The 22,502-nt window shown below is 52.4% G+C and overlaps 2 protein-coding genes across 3 annotated transcripts in view; one reads left to right on the top strand and one right to left on the bottom strand.

Moving 5' to 3' along the window:
• The window catches only part of Tgfbrap1 (transforming growth factor beta receptor associated protein 1), a 53,849-nt gene extending 47,206 nt beyond the window's left edge, over window positions 1-6,643 (top strand). For both annotated transcript variants that reach the window (XM_048352474.1, XM_048352473.1), the window contains exons 11-12: window positions 2,564-3,000; window positions 4,796-6,643. In XM_048352474.1, coding sequence (XP_048208431.1) covers window positions 2,564-3,000; window positions 4,796-4,972 — 614 coding nt within the window. In that variant the 3' untranslated portion in view covers window positions 4,973-6,643. The remainder of the gene's footprint in view (window positions 1-2,563; window positions 3,001-4,795) is intronic.
• A 14,447-nt stretch (window positions 6,644-21,090) lies between these two features.
• Gpr45 (G protein-coupled receptor 45) lies at window positions 21,091-22,206 on the bottom strand. Its single transcript, XM_048352475.1, has one exon. It carries the CDS (start codon window positions 22,204-22,206, stop codon window positions 21,091-21,093), a length of 1,116 nt encoding a protein of 371 aa, XP_048208432.1.
• Between the last annotated feature and the right edge of the window lie 296 nt (window positions 22,207-22,502).

Raw genomic sequence — 22,502 nt, 5'->3', positions numbered from 1 at the left:
AGCCCTTCTGATAACCCCGGTACCCTTGGCCCTGAGCGTCCTTCCTAGAGGGTGGTTCCAGGAGCCCTCAGGCCTTGATATTCTGTTCTGTTGCTTTGCAGTGCAGGGAAACCCTGGGCCTTGTGCATTTTAGGCAAATGTTCTACCACTGAGCTGCACCTCGCCCCTCAAAACCCCCAAGGGTATCGAAATCTGTGCACACTCAGGTCTCTTATGGGAAATGACATAGCGTAGGGGTTGCATAAACCCATATAGGTCCTCCTCAGTTGTACTTTTTGCTTGGTAGACACCCTTAGAAAAATCACTCGCCATGATGTTGCCAGCTTCTGAGTCCATAAAGAACGTCTCTGCGTATTGATGACAGGATGTGTGAGACTTGGTTCTGGTCGTCAGAGACTTGTTGTACGAGGATGTAGGGAAGGTCTGCATCCCCTCCTGGCAAGAAGGGTCCATGCTCCACACCATGGGTGGGGAGGTTTCAGGGAACCTCCAGAGGAAGTGCCGTTGGAGCGGCCCTAGAGCATGCATCTAGGCTGGCATATGTGACGGGTAACTTACATGGTAGTGCATGCCTATAATTCCTGCTACCTGGAAGGTAGATGTGGGAGGATTGAAGTCTGAGACTGGCCTGGGGAAAAGCATAAAATACCCTATTTGAAAAATAACTTAAGCAAAAAGGGCTAGAGGTGTGGCTCAGGTGGGTGGAGTGCTTGGAGGCCCTGAGTTTGAAACCCTGTACTTCCCAAAACAAGACAGAAAACTGAGAAATGGAAATGTGCCCCGGGGCACTGCGAAAAGAACATTAGATACTCAGGGACTAACTTTATACTTGTATTAGTCCATTGTTTTCATTGCTGTAACAGTGTACTTGAGGCTAGGAAACCTATAACGAAAAGAGGCTTATTTTAGCCACAATTTTGAAGACCATGAGATCAAGATTGGATGAGTCCGTTAATTGGCCGCTTGGTGGGAGTCTAATAACAGACGGCATTATGGCAGGAGCACATGGCAGCGACGAGGCAAGAGAGTACTACAGGGGCAGTAGGAAGGAGAGAAAGGAAGACATGAAGCCAGAAAGAGGAGAGATGAGGGAGAAGCCAATGTGTTCCTCCAGGACTAACGGTAATCTCTTCTGAGAGAGATCCTGGGTGATCTAGTTACCAGATATTAGGCTCTGCGGATAAAGGGTCCACCACCTCCCCCGTGAGCACAGTAGGGCACCAGCTTCTAACACGTGAGGCTGGGCAAAAGGGGGGGGGGGACAGGGGGTGCCCTGGAGCCATGCCAGGCCATGTCCATGCCCTTCCAGGCAGGTTAGGAGGCCTGGCACTGTGTCAGGCCGGGAGCTGTAGGTGGGATTCCTGTCCAGCCTGTCTACACTGTCAGTATACATGATGCAATCACCACAGTTACTTTAGCCGTCTTCAAACCTTCCCCTGTGCCTCAGCTAAGGCAGGCGGTGGGAAATCAACATGGATATTACACTGTGAGCCGGGGGATGCTACACATCGTGGCTTCTGTCTGGTGCCGTTTGCTATGGGACAGGCGATGTCTGACTTGGGCATCAGACCTGAGGCCTATCCTCGCGTGGCCGAACTTCCCATGCCCAATGGCTGTGACGATAGCGTTCACCTTGGACCTGGACCAAGAGTCAGCCGTGGAGTACCTGCCTTGCAGAAGCCAGGGATCTCCCACTATCCTTCTGTTTTGCAGATGGGGTGGGGCAGGAAGCAGAGCAACTTGGCCAGCCTCAGCCTTGGTCAGGGCTGATTGACGGAAATTCTATCATTTTCCTGTCATCTAGAGGCTTAATTGCAGGGGAAGTGCAAGAAAACCTTTTGGATCCTTTTCTCTTTGTCAACTTCTTGTTGAGTTTGTCGACAAGGAAATCTTGTAATGCACGAGCCTGTATTCACATCAGTGAAGTGTGTTTTTAACTGGGATGGGGGACGGAGTGAGTGTCTATGCTTAAGGAGATACACGGTGGTCCTTCTTACCCATGGATGGGTATGGTACTGGGGAGGGGGGGGTAAGTGATAGGTTCGCTGCACACAGGAATTTGGTGGTCAGTGATTCGGTGGGGCCTTCTGAGACCAAAGATGGCGTATTCTCCAAACTTCACGGTAGGGTAGAGTCTACCTTCTGTTTTTGTAAGTCCCAGATTTGGGTTTTTTTTTTTTGGCCAGTGATGGGGCTTGGACTCAGGGCCTGAGCACTGTCCCTGGCTTCCTTTTGCTCAAGGCTAGCACTCTGCCACCTGAGCCACAGCGCCCCTTCTGGCCGTTTTCCGTATATGTGGTGCTGGGGAATCGAACCCAGGGCTTCATGTATACGAGGCGAGCTCTCTACCAGTAGGCCACATTCCCAGCCCCTAAGTCCCAGACTTTTAAGGTGACAGCGCGAGGAAGCTTTTCGGCCCGCGGTCCGGGTGGCCGAGTTGGTAGCAGCGCCTTGCCTGCCCCTCGTGAGGCCGGGCGCGGCGGGCGCGGTGGGCGCGCGTGCCCGTGTGCGGCGGGCCCTCGCCGCGCCTGCGCGTGTCTGAGCAGCGCCGTTTCTCTGACAGAGAAGACCCAGGGCGCCGGGCTGCCCGTGGAGCGCGCCATCCTGCACGGGAAGCTGCGCGAGCACGAGAAGGCCCTGCACATCCTGGTGCACGAGCTGGGGGACTCGGCCGCCGCCGAGGACTACTGCCTGTGGGGCTCGGAGGGCCAGGACGCGCCCGGCCGCCGGCGCCTCTTCCACATGCTGCTCGCCATGTACCTCCGCGCGGGCGAGGCCTCCGCCCACGAGCTGGCCATGGCGGCCGTGGACCTGCTCAACCGCCACGCCGGGGAATTCGACGCCGCCCAGGTGCTGCCGCTGCTGCCGGGCACGTGGTCCGTGCAGCTGCTCTGCCCGTTCCTCACGGGGGCCGTGAGAGACAGCGTCCACGCCAGGAGGACCGCGCAGGTGGCGCTTGGCCTGGCCAGGTCGGAGAACCTGATCTACACGTGCAACAAGGTGAGTGCCGAGCCCCCGCGCCAGGGACCCCGCACCCCCCGGGCTGTACTCCACGGAAGGCAGAGTTTTAGCTACCGAGACATGGTCGGGGGTCATTTTCCCGTGTCTCTCTCTGTGAGTTGCTCACGAGATGCCGAAGTCTGGGGACATGGGCGGCGGGTGGGGCTGGCAGGTGGTGGCATGCGTGTGTCCTTCCTTCCCGCTCGGACGCTGGTGGCTGAGGGGTGTGTGAGGCAAGCTGAGAGAAGGCACGTGGTGCTAGAGCCGCTCACCAGGCAAACACTGCACAACGTCGCATCCTTGCCTCTCGTCAGCCTTACGCTGTCAGGCTTATCCACTCGTGTTGGCTCCGTGGCGCCGAAGAGGAAGCAGACACGGGCACGTCGCGTGGTCCGTCCGTGGAGCCGCTCAGAGTCGACTCTGGACTGGTTCAGAAACCCACGTTCAGTCAGGCACTGGTGGTTCACGCCTGTGATCCTCGCCATCCGTAGGCTGAGGTCTGAGGGCTGCCGCTCGAAGCCACGCCAGGCGGGAGAGCCCCTAAGACTCTGCCGTTAACCAGCAGAAATCCCTAGCAGGGCTGTGGATCAAGTGGTAGAGCCCTCCCTGGCTGAAGATAAGCCAAGCGAGGGGCGGATACCCGAGCAAGCCTCAGAACCGGCACGTTCCGGTCCCCGAGCCATAGCCTTGTGGACACTGCACGTGCTGGTCAAGGGAGACCCGTGTTCTCTGCCGCATTAAAGCCTTCATTCACTCCTCCGGCCTGGGAGAGGCAGGCTGCTTCCTTGTTTCTGACCCTCCTGTGTCCCTTGGACATGGCGTGCTCTCGCCCACCTCCCAGCCCTGGCACATGCTTTCATACCACAGGGGGTACCCTTGCCGTTTCCTTCGTGCTCAGTGAACACTCACCTTGACACACAGCCTACCCTGTTTCTCCACGTTTAACCTGGGTACTATGTGTTCATAATCGTCTCTCTTCACTGTTAGACTCTGGGTTCTTGAAGGGCATTTATGTGTCTCCATTTTTCTAGAGCCAGGCCCGGTGCATTGAAAGCACCGCAGAAATGTGTGTTGAATGAGGAGTGTAACTATGAATGCAGAAGTCACTAAGTGCTACCGAGTTGACACAAGTGAATTGTGCAGTAAGATTTAACTTGCAAACCTCGGTCCTATTTAGCAGATGAGGTGAGACGGACAGTGTTAGGCTCAGTTGCATTAATGACCCTCCAAAGGAAATTGTATTTCCCGGCATCCATCAGGAAAGTAGCACTAATGAACTAATTTTGCCCAAGTCCCCGATTTGTGCCTCACTTTTCTTGCTTGCAAATGGAAAGGCCAGGAAGTTAGGTGATGTACAGAGATCCAGTGGGCTGGTACCCGTGCCGGGAGGCCTGGGTAGAAACAGCTCTGAGAGCTGCAAGGACCTGCTTAAGTAGATAGGCTACACAAGCAAGGTTTTGGGTCAGGCATGTGCATGCCGATGCTGAGGCTTGAACTCAGGTCCAGGCGCTGTCCCTTAGCTTTTGGCCTGTTACGTGGAAGTAGGAGTCTCAAATTGGTCTGCCCAGGCAGGCTTTGAGCCAGCCTCCTGCGTTGCCAGGATTACAGATGTGAGCCTCTGGTGCCCAGCAACATTCAGGTTTTTATAAGCTAAGAAAAGCGCTTCTGTAGCTTTTTACTTCCCGGGCTACTAAGCCTGGTTTTGTTGACTTTGCTTCCCGTGGCTTGTATGAAGCAGTCCCGTGGGGTGCGTGGCGCACCGGCGAGCGTGCTCAGTGTCTGTTTCTGTTTGCAGATGAAGCTGAAGGGAAGCGCCATCAGGCTCTCAGACAAAAAGCTCTGCCAGCTCTGCCAGAACCCCTTCGGTGAACCTGTGTTTGTCAGATACCCAAACGGAGGGCTTGTGCACACCCACTGTGCCGCCAGCAGACACACGACCCCCAGCTCACCCAGCCCTGGCACCCGGACTTGAACACCGCGGCCTCAGGGTGCGAGGGGGACGCCCACTCCCCTCCCCAGCCCGCTGGGTGCAAGTTGCAAAGAGCTGCATGCTTGGCAGCACGAGGACAGAGCGGCCGTGCGTCCCGGGAGACGCGAGCCTCTTTCCCCGAGAAGCAAGGACACCCCGCTGCGTAGCACTCTCGGTGCGGAGGTAAACGGAAAACCCCCGAAAACTTCCAGACCACACAGGCAGGGCGTCACCCGCCCGGGTACCCGTCATCGGAAGCACAGGTTTGGGCAGGAAGGGGATCTGGGCGGTGCAGACCCACTGTCCGTCCAGCCCGCGCCCTGGACAGGCGTTCCGTGTGGCCTGGAGAAGCGGCCCTGCCAGGCTCGGGCGAGTGCCCAGACGCAGAGTCCGGCAGCGGGCACCCCGCCTTCCCGAGGGCCAGCGTTCTCCGTCCACGTGGGCTCCGCATTGGCCCCGGAGGGGCTGAACCTAGCGTTACCGTTTCTTGTTCCTTTGTCCCACCCAACTTTCAACCTCTGAAGCTTCTGCCTGTTTACCTAGACACTGGCTTCGGGCTTCATTCATTCCTGTGCTTCCTGCTGCCTGGCAAGTGGAAATCTATTTAAAAGCCAATCAAGCTCCAAGCTGCCTTGCCTACCCTGGGGTGGGCGATCACATCAGCTGCCAGTTGGAAACACCACGGTGGACGTGTTCCACCCAGCGTTCCTATTTAAGTTCATACTGTGTCTGCAGTTCTCCTCTCATTTAGAGGTTGCTCTGTCGTACTCGTTATTAACACATACCTCCTACTGAGTATTTGGGAAATTAAAAGGGAAACATGAGAAGCTGCGCCGAGTGTGCTTTCCTGAAGAGAAGCCGACACCGGCCTCCCCCGTAGCCGCCTGGGCCCTGGACCGAGGCGGCGTTGCTTCCGGCACAACCTGGGGAGGGGGTCCTGTCGGGCCCCCCCACCTCCCAGCACCTTCTTCCTCCACCCGCTGTGAGCGTTCCTGAGCTCTCAGAAGGAAAGCTCCGTCTGCCATACCCGTGTGGGACTCGTGTGTTTCTCACGTCACTGGCAGACTGCCCTCGTCACTCCTCGGCCCTCTTGTGAGCTGCCTCGTTGGGACGGTAGACTCCTCAGGGACCTCTCCACAAGGACAGCGTGCCCCTCGCCACCACGCGTGGGAATGAACGGCAGAAAGCTGACGGGAGGAGCCCGGGACACACCTGCTCAGCAGCGCAGGGCTCGCTCCCCACTCGCTCTGTGTCAGTAATCATCAGTGTATTCCTCCCTCGGGATTCTAAGTGAGCCAAGAAGCAAAAGTCTCCTTGCATTGTTGAGGGGATTGATGTCATTCCCCCCTACATGTGTCTCCATTGGCGAAAGAATTCTTGTAGCTCACCTGTGTGCTGTGCAAATGGGCGTGGATGTAGAACAGGGCCTCTTGCTCCCTCCAGGGCGCCTGTGGCCTGTGGGTTAGGGTTAATGGTCCTCAGAGAGCAAGCTACCTGCATTTGCACGGTTGCATTTTTTAAAACACTGTTTGCCCTGCGCACAAAACGGTGAAGCTGGGTAAAAAGCAAGGAAGTGACGGTATGGCTCAAGAGGTAGGGCCTCAGCTCTTGAGTGGAAAAGCCAAGCAAGAATGTCAGATCCTGGGTTCAAGCCTTACACCAGCACAAAAAGAACAGGCAACAAAAAGGCACATGCTTGCTCACTTTTAATCTTGGGAACACGAGTCCCTTTTCTCTGAACCTTGATCCATAGTTTGAAATGTCTGTCATCTTTTCAAAGAATGAGAATTAAAGTGGAGGAGTTTTTCATCTCTCCCAAATCCTTTAACACAAGCAGAACTCAGTGACAGTATGCAGAATCATTTCATGCTAAAACCTGTGTTCTCTGACCTGCCTCGCTCTCGCGAGGTCCTTTTCTCAAATCCTATTTTTAAAACAAATACATGGTTCTTTCTCACAGGCTTGCTGTTTTCCTGCGACCGTGCCACTGAACGGAGCAATTAGAACTGACACTGGTCTCGTTTAGCTTGGCGGAACCATTCTGGTTTAAACAGCGTGAGAGGAGTTGGAGTTTACATTAATACACTGTGGGCAGTCCTACTCTGTGACCTGTTTATCCCCCATTGCTGTCAGGGATTAATGGAGGAGTGTCAGGTGGGCTGGGTGGCGTTGAACCCGAGCACCGAGCCAGCACCTCTGATGCCGACAGGCATCGTAAGCTGCTTGTCCCTTCAGGAACGTGGGGAGGTGGCCACAGGGCACAGCCACGGAGTCCCCACAGAGTCCCACTGCCCCAGGGGTGCCCCCTACGCAGCTGGACTCGCCCTTGCTCTTCTGCTTGTCGTCCCATGAAACCTTCCCGTCTGCAGCTCTTCTCTTCGCCCCTCCCCCACCGCGGGGGCCCCTATACACAAGATGTACAAATGTAAACTTGTTGATTTATTAAAATTCTTTTAATTCTTTGGGTTTTTTTTTCCTGGAATTTTTAAAAAAATAAAATCATCTTGATGGAGTGATTGTTTTCATGCACCTGTCTGAGAAGTTCCAGAACATAGCTGCAGCCTGCATGGAATTTGAACTTCACCTTTGCATTTATCTCCTGCATATTCTTAGGTTGCTTCTGGTCATTTTTTTGCCTCCAGATGAATCATGCACTGTGTAATACCTGCTGAGGAGATTCCTGTTGACTTCTGTGTGTGTGTATATTTGCACATGCGCGTGCACGTGTGTGCTCGTGTATGTGTGCCAGTCCTGGGTCTTGAACTTGGGTTGGATGCTATCCCTTAACTTTTTCACTCAAGGCACTTTTGGGTTTTTGCTGGATAATTGGAAATAAGAGTCTCAGACTTTCCTGCCCAGACTGGCTTAGAACCATGATTTCAGTCTCCCAAGCAGCAAGGCTTACAGATGTGGGCTACCAGTGCTGGGCTTTCTGATGACTTCTTACATCCTTCCTCTTTCAGCAAAAGCTTTTGAGTAAACCAGTTGCCATGAATATTTAGCCCTAAGTGTATGCAAGGAATCTAATCAGATCTCGACTTTTATTCTTCCAGCACATTGTTCAAAGCAGGTCTGAGCAATTCCCGCGAATCTCACAACCCTCCTCCTGGACTTGTTCCAGGCTCTGCTCTGCCCCAGAGGAAAGGGGGGAGGTTATGTTAACCCAAGTCCGGACTCTTCTAACCCCATTCTGCCTGCTGGGGCCAGGTTTGTCTCTCAGATGTACTGTGAGCCAAGCTGTCATGACTCAACATATTTCAAACACAAGAAACTGAGGTGCTGTGTGTTCCAGGCATTTCCTTGGCCTTCAGGCACTCTGCCAGCCTGCAGAATCCCCTTCCTGGCACTTTCCCAACCAAATAGTAACAACCAGACACCAGCTCTGTTACTCAGATCTTAGTATTACTGCTTTTAGAAAACCATGAGCCAGCAATGATAATCTTCTCTCCATCTTACCTCACTGCAATCCCAAGGCCTATTAACATATTAGGGAATAAGGGAGTGGCTAGACTAAACTGACCTGGGTTCACACTGCATTGTGAGACTCACATAGAGAAGGCCATGGGGCTGAGTGTACACGGATGTCCTAGAGGAGTCTATAGAAGCTGAGACTGGCGTCTGCCTCCGTTAAATGGGCTGTGACTCGTGTTAGGAGTAATTAGATATTAACTAACACCTCATTTGCTCTTAGCAGATCTGTCAACCTTAGCGCTTGCAATGAAAATGTACAAGAATCGGGACCATATGGACCAGGAGCCTTTTCACCTTCTCAGGAAACTCAGTGGCGGGGGCACCATGGAAAAGCTTGTTAACACGCTGTTTGGAGATAAGCACTTGAATTAATGAAGCCTGCTTTTCTTCAACTTGTAACTGGGGAAGGGAAACAAATAGCTGTAATTCAGTCTGCAGCCTGTAGTCATAAATTAGTTAAATGAGATCACATGATGAGAAGGGATTAAAAAGCAACATGCAACTCCAGGGGCTCCGGAGAGGTAGTGTTAGATGCTGGGGAGCCTCTGACACACTTATGGGCCCATGCAGGCCTGGGTCCTGGGCCTTGATGATAACCTCATCCATAAACTAAAGGTGTTCCGTTCTGAATCCCGAGCAGAGGAAGTTAGTAGGCCTAATTTCAGCTGTGTGTGTGTGTGTGCCGGTACTGGGGTTTGAACTAAGGGCCTCATGCTCTTGCCTTAGCTTATTCTGCTCAAGGTGGGCACGCTACCACTTGAACCACACCACCAACGTCCCAGGTTTATTGCCAGTTGGAGAAAAGAGTCTGATTTGTTTCCCTGAGCTGGCTTTGAACTGTGATCCTCTGACCTCAGCCTCCTGAGGAGCTAGGATTGCAAGTGTGTGCCATCGGTACCCAGCCCTGATCTCAGCTTGGAATAGTAGGGTCTGGGGCCTCCAGGTGTCTTTCCTTGTACCCGGCTCAGGGGCGCCTGCTCGGTATCACTGTGGGTGTGGCCCTAGGGGGCGTTAGCATTCCCAGATCTCACTGCGCAGTCCATGAGAGGAACTCTGGTCCCTCCGCATCTTCTCTCCGTCTCTGCGGGCTGGGGCTGGCTGGTCTACACACATCTGTGTCTACAGCTGCGTTCAGACCACCCCCAGACTTCAGCTCCCCCTCCAGACTGAGAGTCCCTTTGCTTCATCTCCGGCTTCTGTGAGCTCTTCACCATGACAATCCTCTTGCGGTACAGAAGGCTTTCTGCTTGCACGTGAAATGTCCATTTTCTCCTTTCAGTTCCATTTGTGTCCCACTAAGCCCCGGGGGCAGGTCCCCAGGCTGCTCTCTGCGATTGTCTCCTTGTCACTGATGGGGAGCTGGCTCCGCCTGCCTCTGTCCTGCACGCCCTGTGAGTTGAAGTGCAGGAGGCAATTAGGGGAGCCGCCCCCCTCATCACACTCCCGCCTCCACAGTCAGCCTGCCATACAGAAACCCCAGTATTTTCCCCAAAATTGTCTTTCTATAATGTTATTGACTTATGACATAGATTATTATTGTCTGGAGCTTCCTAACATGACCAAAACACTGAACTTCTGCTTTCTTGAGGATACAGAATACTTTCCTCGGCTGTTACTTGCAGGATAGCGTACACTTTCAAACATGCTATTTCTTTTATGTCGGTTAATTTGCAGGAATATATCCTTTTATATGGATAAAACCAGGAAACAAGGTTATGTCAAAAAGCAGATTACTATTATTGCGAATACGGGTATATCCCTAAAGCATTATGTATGTACTTATAACCACGTGGGTTTTTTGTTTATTTCATTTTGTTTTTTGGTGCTAATAGTGGGGCTTGAACTTGGGGCCAAGGTGCTGTCCCTCAGCTTATTTATTTATTTTTTGCATAAGGATGGCATTCTACCACTTGATATATAGCTCCACTTCCTGTTTTTCGGTGTTTAATCTGAGATAGGAGTCTCCTACTGGGCCTGACTTGGAACTGTGATCCTCTGATCTCAGCCTGCTGAATAGCTAGTATTCCAGGCGTGAGACACTAGCGCCCGGCCACTTTAACCATTAAGTGTACAGTTAGTGGCACAAACGCTTCCACCTTGTTGTGCAACAGTGATCACGCATCGTCCCTATAACCTTCCTCATCATCCCGAACTGATACTCTACTCTCGGGTAACAAGAACTTTCTGTTTCCTTTCCCCCAGCCCCTGGCACCCACCCCACGTGCCTCTTCTTGTCTGTGTGAGTGTTTGAGAGCTCCAGGACCCTCACCTGAGTAGAGTGATGGAGTGTTCTCTTGTGACTGGCTGCTTTCACTCGGCACGATGCCCTCAGGCTCTTCCCTGCATTGTAGCATGGGTCACAATTTCTCTTCTAGTGATCAATCGCATTCTGTTTCATGGCTTTCAAATCATAGTTACCTAACTTTGCACATGTGCACACTACTTACATGCATTTAGTTGATGTAAAATTAAAACTGCTATTTTATATGTTCCTGTGAACATGTAACACTCTGTCAGCCCATCTAAAGGATGCCACCATATCGGACTGATTTCTTTCGTGGGGTTAAAAAGAGACCAATAAAGCTTATAAATGCTCTGATGCGGGCTCTCGAACATGGGCTCACAATCAGCACAAGGTCATTGCGGTGGAGAGAGGCGCAATCCCCTCCCCCACCTAGGATGTGTCACTTGGTGTTCTGCAGAGGGCGGTGTAGCGCTGACTCAGTAATGGGCAACCCTAACAGGAGAGTCCGAACCGGGGCAGGTACCTGCAGGCCAGAACTTGCTACAGCAAAGCAGGTGTCATAGCAAATGTCTACAGGGTGCCTATTGTTTTTCCCAACCTCTTTCTCTAAGCCTCCACTGCATCTTTTGGGAAGTGAAGGTATGTACCCTTCCCAGCTGCCTTGTTTGGATGGTTTCTCCAGCTACCATGGATCCTATTTCCGCCTTCAAGTAGAGCCCTGCCCCGTGATGTTTGTATCCAGGAGTACTGACAGCCTGAGGACCTGGTTGCCGTACCAGAATAAGCTATTCCTTTGCCTCACGTCCCAGGCCTAAGGTGACAAGGGCTGATCTGCACCATTTTTCTGTGTGTGTAAGAAGAATAGCTCCGTAGCAAGTTAAAGGCAGCCCATTTCCTTTCCCCTTCCCCATGCGGAGCTTGCATTGCAGGCCTGCGTCCTGGGTCATCTCAGTGGGAGAGACCACAGAAAAGGGCAGATGATTGCAAGCGGACGACTGGCGGTCCTGGCTAGCACAACGTGAGTGCATCCTGTACAGCCATCCATTATCTCCACTCCATAATTGTGATTTCACACGACGGAATCTGGAAAGCAGACAGGGGTTGTGCCACTGTCCTATTTTGTGCTTGATTCACACCTACTGTGTAATTTTTTTTGGGGGGGGGGCCAGTCCTGGGCCTTGGACTCAGGGCCTGAGCACTGTCCCTGGCTTCCTTTTGCTCAAGGCTAGCACTCTGCCACTTGAGCCACAGCGCCGCTTCTGGCCGTTTTCTGTATATGTGGTGCTGGGGAATCGAACCTAGGGCCTCGTGTATCCGAGGCAGGCACTCTTGCCACTAGGCTATATCCCCAGCCCCTACTGTGTAATTTTTTAAAAAAATGTTTTGCATATACACAAGTACTCGAAAGTGAGTTGCTTCTTAAGCTATGGACAGAACAGGTCATCTGTCTCCAGTCAGCTGTGGCCATGCTAGGATGCTAATAGTATTAGTCAGAACTCTGCTGAAAATGAGGACAAATGGATATTCTGTCTCTGTGTGTGTGTGTGTGTGTGTGTGTGAGAGAGAGAGAGAGAGAGAGAGAGAGAGAGAGAGAGAGAGATTGGCTCACATGACTGGAGGTCTAGAAGTCCTACAACTTACCTATAACGCTAGAAACCCAGGAAAAGGGATGGTATGATTTGGTCTGAGTCCAAAGGCTAGACCCAGGGGAGCTAATGGTGTAAATTCCCAGTCTGAGAGCAGAAGATGAAAGGGGACATCTCAGGTCAAGCAAGGAGGGGCCTAGGTAAGGGACAAATTCCTTCTTCCTCTGCCATTATTCATTCAGGCCCTTAACACATTAAAGGGTGCCCACCTACACAGGGCGGGGCCATTTCCTCTTCTGATACCACAGCGGAAATGCTAACGCTACCTAGAAACTCTGCCGGAGACATCTGCAGAAATACTGTTTAATCTGGGCACTCTGTGGCCTGCTTACGCCGACATAGACAATGCACTTGTTTCTGGTAGGGATGGCACACGCCTGTATCCTGCCATCATACAGGTCTTGTGAGCAGAAAGATGGGCTGTGTTAAGTATGAAGCCGCCGCGCGCCCTCCTGGAGCAGAGTTGACGCAGTCATGACTTCATCTAAGCTCTCCATCCATCCTTGCAGCAAAAGGATTAAGAAATAGCTTGGTCACAGAGGGAGGCAAGGGAGGGATTAAAGGACTCGCCAAATACTTTACTGCCTATGGAAAGGGCCGGTTTTCCCTCTTCCAGCAGTGTAGTCATTCATATATTCATGCATTTATGTAGTCATGCATTCATTTATTCATTCCATAAGCGGTATGACAGGACACGGCGATGGGAGGACTCATTCTGGCTTTGGGTAGTCCACCTGCCGGAGCACACAGCGACAGCAGAGCGAGGGAAAGGCAGAGAGCAGGCGGTGTGGGTAAACTGAGCCCTGAGGAGGGAGGTGGGAGGCTGAGCCTGGCCGAGAGGAGGGTGGGATTCCAGCCCCTTGGGAGGGGGTCAAGAGGATCCATGTGACCACCGGGTCTGGGAGAGAATCGGGGAGTGGAGACAGCTGTGGGTGGGTGGCGGAATGCTATAGTAGTGAACAAAAGAGTAAACAAGTATCTGTGATGCTGGGTGGGGTGGTGCACACCTGTAATCCCCACACGTGGAAGATGGAGGCGGGAGAATCGCAAGCGCAAGGCCACAGTGGGCTTCGCAGTGAGCCTGGGCGGAAGTTCCCCCTGGGAGGAACAGGTGAGGCTGCCTCGGGGCAGAGAGGCTGTCCAGGGCGGGACCCCGTGGGAGATGTTTGAGTTGTGAGCTTGTGAGTCATTCCTTTCTTTGCAAGTGACCTCTTGCTCCCATGGGGTCAGGTAGTCGTAGAGTTAGGCTGCCCCTTGTGTTAATGTCTTCTGCATGCACCTGCTTGCCCTTCTTTCCACTATGCGTTGATCCCTCAGAAGCCAGCCACACGCTAGGGCCACGCCCTCAGACCTCCCAACCTACAGAACCGTGGGCCAAAATGAGCTTCCTTCCTAATAAATTATCCAATCTGAGCTGGGAATATGGCCTAGTGGTACAGTGCTTACCTCATATACATGAAGCCCTGGGTTCAATTCCTCAGCACCACATAGATAGAAAAGGTCAGAAGTGGCGCTGTGGCTCAAGTGGTAGAGTGCTAGCCTTGAGCAAAAAGAAGCCAGGGACAGCTCAGGGAAGCTCAGGCCCTGAGTTCAAGCCCCAGGAGTGGCAAAAATGTCATCCAATCTGAGATATATTGATATAGCAAATGGAAACCGGATACCAACCAAGAGGTTTGGGGAATGAAGAGGATGCAAATGGAGAGGCAGGGTCACATGAAGGTGTAGCAGATTTAGAAATTAATGTACGAGCCCAGTGCCAGGAGCTCACATCTGATCATAGTTCTTCAGGAGGCTGAAATAGAGAGGACTGAGCTTTGAGGGCCAGAAAAGTTCTCTAGACTCCCCCCCCACCTGCAAAAAAAAATAACCAGCCCAAAGCAGGACTGAAGGTGTGTGACTCAAGTGGTAGAATACCAGCTAAGAAAGCCAAACAAGTATGAGCTGAGGCCCTGAGTTCAATCCCCAGAACTGCTAGGAAGAGAAAGAAAGGAGAGAGAGAAAAAATCAAGCAAGGAAGAAGAAAGAGAAGGAAGGAGGGGAGGGAGGAAAGGAGGGAGGGAGGGAGGAGAAAGAAAGAAAAAGAACCAAACAAAGAAAGAAAGGGGAAAGGGAGAACAAGATAAAGAGGAAGGAGGGAAAGGAAAGAAAAAAAGAAAATAAAATCAAGGTGACGACGCGTGAAGCATCCTCTCCAGAGACTGCTGGAAGCAGCCCGGCTTGCTTGGGCCTGGGTGTTAAGGGAATGGCCTCTGGCTGCCTCCGAAGTCCCTGTGTGGGTTGAAGTGCTTTTTATTAGCCTCGAGGCCCTACTTCCTGGAGGCCCACCATATCCTAGAGACAATCTAGAAGCCTTGGGGAGAAAAAGCTTTGAGTTTCCCATAAGGTTTCTCCTGTGTTCTGCACACACTGGAAAGCAGAGGAAGCTTTCCACTTTCCGTTCTGCACTCTTCAGTGTTTAGTCTTTTGTCTTTCATGCTGACCTCTCTCTTAGCTGTGTAAATAAAGCATTCAAAGGCTTCCCCGGTGCACCACAAAATTCGGAGATGAGGAATGATGGATGGCAGCTGCATTTCAATGAGGGCGGAAACAGGAAATGCATTCCCCCACGGACCATGCAGAAGAGGCAGCACGCTTTTCTTTTAAAAAAATGCTAAATGAGCTTGGTCATCCCCCCTCCCTCCCCCAACAAACGAGTGATTGGCAAAGGGACAGTAGAAGCCAGAGGCGGCAGCAAAGAGTGCGGACAGGGAACATGAAGACCCAGAACGAGTGATTCGTTTTTCTTAATGAAGCTGAGCTGTTGGGGTGCCTCGGGCATTTATCTGAACACCTCAGGGGAGGCCGAACTTGCATACCAAGAGTTCTCCCTCATGTTCTGGTAGATCTAAGCCATTCCTCCGTTCACATCTAAGCTCCTCCAGTTCCTAGGAGAATCAGGAGGAGCTAGGAATGTGTTGAGCAGCCTCTATTGGTCCCCTCTTCGACCACAACCATCTTGGACACCTCGTCGATTCTCAAGGTAGCTTGTACTTGGCGCCTCTAGGTGGAAGGACGCCAGGAGGCAAGGAAGAGGCCAGCACCTGCTGCACTTTGCATTCAACGCCCTTTCATGTGTGTAGATTCCAGATGCTAACAGCAAGGATCATCCGTCCTCCCTTTCCTGAGATGTTTCCCTTGCCATGATCTGGTGCCACCATAGGCAAACAACTAGTCTCCACCAATCCATAGCGGAACCTTGGAAGTCACTCTTTCCTTTAACATAATCAAAATTGCAGGGTCTATGACAATCAGTGTTGTTTTAAATAGGATTGTTTTCTTACCTTGGCAAAGTTCATCCCTTTGTGACTACAAATTTCTCAGTTGGTTTACCTTTTTTTTTTTTTATTCCCCTTATTTGTGTCTGAAAGGTTTTAATGGAGTGCCTTTTTCTTCTTACCCCAGATTGTAAGTACATGCAAGTTTTGCTTCTCTACCTAGGAGTGTGTGTGTGTGTGTGTGTGTGTGTGTGTGTCCCCTAAACTGTGGGCCTGGGTACTGTCCCTGAGATTTGATGCTCAAGGCTAGTACTCTACCACTTGAGCCATAGGTACAGTAAGTATACCTTACTGCTTTCTTGATGCTCAATTGAAGATCCAGAATCTCCTGGACTTGCCTGCCAGGGCTGGCTACTAATCCCACCCTTCAGATCTCAGCCTTCTGAGTAGCTAGGATTACAGGCGTGAGCCAATGGCACCAGGCTTGTACCTAGCGTTTGATCTGTAGACATTGAAGGATAATTCAACTGACATGATAGAGGTATGCTTATTTTACCAGGAAGAAAGGTTTATTTAAAAATTTTATACATTGTACTAAAGAATTCCGTGTGTTCTAGGATGTCTTTTCTTTTTCTTTCCTTTACCTGTGTGTGTGTGGGGGGGGGGGGTAGGGGGTGCTGGGGATAGAATGCAGGGTCTTATACTCTTACTTGGCCTTTTAACTAAAAGGTGGTGCTCCTACCACTTGAGGCACAGACACACTTCTGGCTTTTTGGTGGTTCATTGGAGAAGAGTCTCATAGACTTTTCTGCCTGGCCTGGCTTCAAACCCTGATCTTCATATCTCAGCCTCCTGAGTAGCTAGAATCATAGATGTGAGCCCCTGGCACCTAGCTATGCTGGATGTGAAAACAGATTTTTCTTCCTTTTTCTTTCGTGTCAGTACTGACGCTTGAATCCAGGAGCTTGTGCTCACGCTTGTTGTTTTTATCACTCCAGGTTATGCTTTGCCACTTGACCCACAGCTCCACTTCCAGACCTCTTGATTTTTAAAAAAATCACACAATTCGTTCACAAACATTGCTGGGAATCTATCTTCTTTCATATTATCCCAAGCTGTAGTTGGGCACATGGTTGTTCCATTTCCCAGCCTCCTTTACAGCTGAGCATAGTCATGCAATCATGTAGGACCGGTTTCCTATGAAGTTTCCATTTGCGCATGCTCCCCAAACCTGTGTGTTGTGTGTTATGTGATATATGTGTGAGCGACCCCCGCCCCCCAGCCGCCAGTTGCTGGATCATGGAAGTGGTCACCGCTTGGACTGACCATAAACCTAAAGGTTAAAGACAGTGCCAGAGTGGATGATGGGAAACCAGACAGCAGGAAGCTGGGCCTGAACAGCCACTTAGCAGAGAGTCCACGGAGCGGCCCTGGCGTGTTAATGTCTATCTGCTTTGTTCAGTCATTGTAGTGTTGGCTGTCTTTGCTACTGCAGTTTGATCCTTTTACTCAGTTGACAGCTCCCAATGTCCTTCCTGACTTCCTGTATCTGCTGTGGACACAACGACCGACCGTCAGAAGAGCAGATGTGCACGTGAGGTGGTTTTTATGAGGCATGAGGACGAGTTTGCACTCCTGCATGCTTCCAATGCCTTTCTGCTCTGTGAGCCAGCTCACAGCTCAGCAGAGTTCTGAACGAAGTAAAGGGAGCAGGCGAGGCCATTGGCCAGCCTTTTGATCTTCAAATCCATGTCCTTGACATCAGTGGGCACTGCTTTAAACTGTACCCTGAAAGGTTCATCTATACAAGGATGAGGAAAAGGTCTTGGTATTGTGACATAATAATGAATCTGTCTTTCATTTTTGTGTGTATGTGGGTCCTGGAGCTTGAACTCAGAGCCTGGGTGCTGCCCCTTAGCTTTTTCTGCTCAAGGTCAGTGCTCTACCACTTGAGCTCCACTTCTGGCCTTTTGGTGGTTGACTTGGAAATGACAGTCTCACAGACACTCCTTGCCAGGCTGGCTTTGAACCTTGAGTCTCAGATCTCAGCCTTCTGAGTAGCTAGGATTACAGGCGTGAGCCACCTGTGCCTGGCTCTGTGACATCTTTGACTAGACTTTCAGCATTTCCATTAACCTGTAGGGTTTAGATTTTTTTCAAGTCATTTTGTCAGAATGTTGGTGTTCCTCTAAACTTCAACCGCAGAAGTAATGTGATGATAGTAAGGGGGAGGGGCCTTTGGGAAGCTATGATTCAGTTATGCGGGGGTCCACCCTTGTGGATGGGATGAACATCCTTATAACAGAGCAGACCTGCTGGCACACCATCTATGATTACAGCACTCAAGAGGCTGTGTCCGGTGGTCAGGTGTTTAAGGCCAGGTGGGCAACATAATAAGATCCTATTTAAAAAAAATTGTTCTGGACATTGGTGGCTCTTTCCTGCAATCCTAGCTACTAAAAGAGCTGAGCTTAGAGGATCACAGTTCAAAGCTAGCTCAGGCAGAAAAGTCTTTGAGCCTCTGTCTCCAACATAACCAGCAAAAATCTGGGTTAGAAGCGTGGCCCATGTGGTAGAGAACCAGTGATAGGCAAGTAAGCTGAGTGAAAGCAAAGCCCTGAGTTCAAGCCATCGTAACACACACACACACACACACACACACACACACACACACACACACACGTGATGTGGTGGAGCTCCTCCCCTGCACCGTGAGGACACAGTGACAAGCCCATGGAGAGAGCAGAGCCCTACCCAACAGATATCAACCTTGGTCTTGGACTTCTCCGCTTCAAAACTATAAAACATAGATTTCTATTGCTCTAGATTACCCAGTCGAAGTGTGCTTATGAAGCCTGACTGGCTGCTTATACGAGCGTTGGGCTTATTGTTCCTGATCTTGGTGTGAATTTTGGCAAGAACATGGTCTTATACACCGAAAGAGTAATTATACTTTATTTAAAATATATACAAAATTATTACTTTGAAACATATACGTTATTGTCCAACAGATAGCACAGAACGTGAATTGGTGTGGATTTTGGTACCTTCGTTCATTTAGTTGTGAGATTTCTCTTTTGCTCAAAGCTCCTGAAGAAACCCATTCGGGACCCCGGTGGGAGGGGGGGGAGGTTCCCACCGGCCCGGTCCCCTCAGTGGCCTGCATTGCTGGGCCCTGCCCCGCGGCCTTGCTAGGGAGCCGGGATGGTGGGCAGCCTTCGTCATCCCCGTACTCGCTGCCTGATCCCAACCCATTCCACTCCACTGTGGGGGCTGAGGGTAACGGCGGGTTCTTTTCTCCAATGTCCCTCTGTGGGACTGTGATGAATGTAAACTAGATTCTCTTCCTTTCCCTTTTCCTCACTGCCTTCATGACCAATAGGTCACACAGGAAGACAGTAAGAATGGGGGGCCCTGGCCTCTGAATACAACTCGGAAATGCAGAAGAAATAAAGCAGAAGCGGAGCTTGCATCGCAGGCCTCCATCAACGTCCTCTCTCAGGGAGGGCCTTCCTTCTTGCAGGCACTTAATGGACGCTCACCGCATGGCTGGGGAAGTGAGTGCTGGGAACTGGGTGGTAACCGGCGGAATCAGAGAGACTGAGGGCCTCCAGATCCGCGTTCTCACTTGGCAACTGGGAAAACTGAGGCCCACGGGGGGGGGGAGGCAACGTGAGCAAGGTCGCTGACTAAACCTTGGCAGAATCAAACCTAGAGTCAGATTAACTCCATTTCCCCTTCCACGTCTTCCTTTCCTCAGGTTTGACTCCGTCGAGCTCAACAGACCCAGGGCTGTCCTCTGGATCCTCAGAAACCACTTCCTAACACCAGAAACCCCTGGTGGAGATGTGTGACTGAGAGAAGAAACAGGGTCCAATGCAGGGAGGGAGCTTCCCATGGGGGTGATGGATGTGAACGAGGGAGGGAGGGAGGGAGGGAGGACGAGGACATCGGCTTGGGAGAGGAGGCAGGGGTGGGTGATGCCATTGTGGAGAGGGGACTTTTGCTTCTGCAGCAGCTGTAGCATAGAAGTGGGTTTCGTGCCTCCCAAAGGCCCCCGAGTGCCCAGGTGTCCAGGTGTGAACAAAGCCAGTGGCTGGCAGCGTCTTATGGGGAAAGCAAGTCGCTGGAAATACTTGCTCAAGGGATGAGGTGTCGGTTTGTTTTAGCACGCTAGAAGGGGTAAGTGCAGAGAGGCTGCACGGCTATGAAGTGAGGGGGTAGGGGCCGATGGTCAGGCTGGCTGGCTGGGTGCTCAGGCGGGCTTCTCCTTTCAGCTGCCCTATACGTCCTCTGAGCTTGGCAGTACTAAGACCTTTCACTTGTCACACTGGGGAGTTCAAAGGGACAAGGGTCACTCTATTTCCCAGTGTGTTTTGGTTTCTTTGTGTGTGTGTGTGGGGGGGGGTACAGGTTCTAGAGCTTAAACTTAGTCTAGAGCTCTTGCTCTACGTTTCCTTCCTTCCTTCCTTCTTTCCTTCCTTCCTTCCTTCCTTCCTTCCTTCCTTCCTTCCTTCCTTCCTTCCCTCCTTCCTTCCTTCCCCCCTTCCTCTCTATTTCTGTCTGTGGTACTGGGTCTTGAACTTAAGGGCCTGGACTCTCTCAGAATTTTCCCTCCAGGCTGGCACTCTACCATTTGAGCCACACCTCGACTTCCAACTTTTTGATAGTTTATTGGAGATAAGAGTTTCATGGACTTTCTTGCCTAGGCTGGCTTGGAATCATGATCCTCAGATCTCAGCCTCCTGAGTAGCTGGGGTTACAGGTGTGAGTCACTGATGCCTGGATTATCTGGCTTTCTTGCTCACTGCTAGTGCGCTATCACTTGAGCTTTATCTCCAGCCTGCCATTTTACTGGTTGTTTTGGAGATGGAGTCTCACAGGCTTTTCTCACCCGGCTGGCCTCAGGCCATGATCCTCTAAGTGTTAGCCTCCTGAGTAGCTAGGAATACAGTTGTGAGCCACCCCCCCCCCCGCCCCGCCACCTGCAGCCTCTTTGGAAAGGGTAATTAGCAGGGTTGCCAATCACTATTTGATACCAGACCTCACAAACGTCACCAGCTCCCGGGAACTGGTGGGGAATAGAGTTGCTGGCGACCCGGGGATGAGGCCTACTTAAGCTTTGAATCTGGCCCCCAGTGCTGCTCCTGAGCTGGTAAAAGCCCTCAGATGACCAAGCCGGGCTGTGTTCACAGACTCCCCGCTGTCGCCCTGCCCTTAGCCAGCTTCACCCCTCCTTCCCTCCTCTTCCCTTTATCTTCTGCACCGCCCGCCTCCCTCCTCACTTGTCTATCCACCTACCCACCCTTCTGCCAGGAGGAGCAAGAGTTCATCTTGGGAACACGTGAACTTTGGCTATCACAGCTCATCTGGTAACAGATGACTACCTTTGTGCTTAGAGAATCACGGGCGCATACACACAGAGACACAGAGAGGAGAGAGAGAGAGGAGGCAGTTCAAGTGCAGGGACCCCCGCCAGGTGTCCCAGCCCGGCGGCTGGCTCCCCTACACGGCCGACTGGTTCTCGTTGCACACGTAGACGGTGCTCGGCTGGATCCTCCTCTGGATCCGCTCAGGCACTTTGGGGAGGATCTGCAAGGTGTGGGGCAGCAGCTCGAGGCAGGCCTCGCGGAACTTCTTGATCCTCCAGCAGTAGACGATGGGGTTGAAGACGGACTTGAGGTAACTGAGCCACAGGACGCACGTGCTGGTGGCGTAGAAGGAGGAGCTGTAGTAGAAGCTCCGGCTGAAGACGGACAGGAGGCTGTAGACGGAGTGCGGCAGCCAGCAGAGCGAGAAGCCCACGAAGAGGATGAGGATGGTGGTGAAGGCCTTGGTCTTGAAGCTCAGGTCGACGCTGAGCTGCGGGCGGCGGCGCGGGCGGGCGCGGAGGCGGAGCTGCCGCAGGTCCAGGCTGTCGGAGCGGTTGTGCACGCGCACGGCGCTCTTGCGCACGGTGTTGAGGATGCACATGTAGGAGCAGAGCATGACGGCGAAGGGCACGAAGAACACGGCCGCCACCAGCGTGACCACGTAGGCGCGCTCGGCCGGGAGCTCGGTGTAGGCCAGCACGCACTGCGGGGCGCGCGCGGGCACCTCCACCAGCGTCCAGCCCGTGAGCGAGGGCAGCGAGATGCAGAAGGACAGCAGCCAGGACGCGGCGATGATGCCCTTGGCCCGGCGCGGGTTCAGCTTGTCCTGGCGCTGCACGATGATGAGGAAGCGGTCCACGCTGATGATGAGCAGCACAGCCACCCCCTCCAGCACGAAGAACCAGTACAGCGTGGCCGACAGGCGGCAGAAGTGGTCCCCGAAGTGCCAGCGCACGGTCACCAGGGTGATGGCCGTGAAGGGCATGCAGCACAGGGACAGCATGATGTCCGAGAAGGCCAGCGTGGCCAGCAGCAGGTTGATGGCCGAGCGCATGGCCGGCCGCTGGTACACGATGATGCACACCACCGTGTTGCCCAGGAAGCCCACCACCATCATCACCATCATCACGATGGCCAGCGATATCCTGAGCGGGGTGGACAGCGGGCTGGGCTGGGAGGCGGACGCGTTGCTGCTCACGTCGGGCAGCAGGGACCCCGGGGGCTCCGCGGGGGTGCTGTTACAGGACATCCTGGGGGGCACGCGTGGGGCAGGGCCCCAAACGGCGGCATGAGCGCACACACACACACACACACACACGCCCTCACCCCCACCTCAGCGCTCTTTGGGTGGCTTTCGGGTTCGGTCTGCCAGCTGCATCTCTTCCCTGATGTCTGGGGGAGCTCTAAGGCCTGGGGGTTTCTCTCCCCCTTTTCTCCCCTTCTTTCCTCTCTCTTTCTTCCCTCCTTTCCTTCTTTTTCTTTTCTTTCCTCCTTTCTTCCTTCCGTCTTTCGTTCTTTCTCAATACCGGTGCTGGGATTTGAACT

Source organism: Perognathus longimembris, chromosome 8 (genome assembly GCF_023159225.1).
Source record: "Perognathus longimembris pacificus isolate PPM17 chromosome 8, ASM2315922v1, whole genome shotgun sequence".
Classification (NCBI taxonomy): Eukaryota; Metazoa; Chordata; class Mammalia; order Rodentia; family Heteromyidae; genus Perognathus; species Perognathus longimembris.
The sequence above is the reverse complement of the archived record's forward strand: the minus strand, read 5'-3'. Positions and strand labels throughout refer to the sequence as shown.

Bases quoted from the DNA above. Each gene is read 5' to 3' on its own strand.
- Gpr45 (XM_048352475.1), bottom strand. From the start codon at position 22,206: ATGTCCTGTAACAGCACCCCCGCGGAGCCCCCGGGGTCCCTGCTGCCC.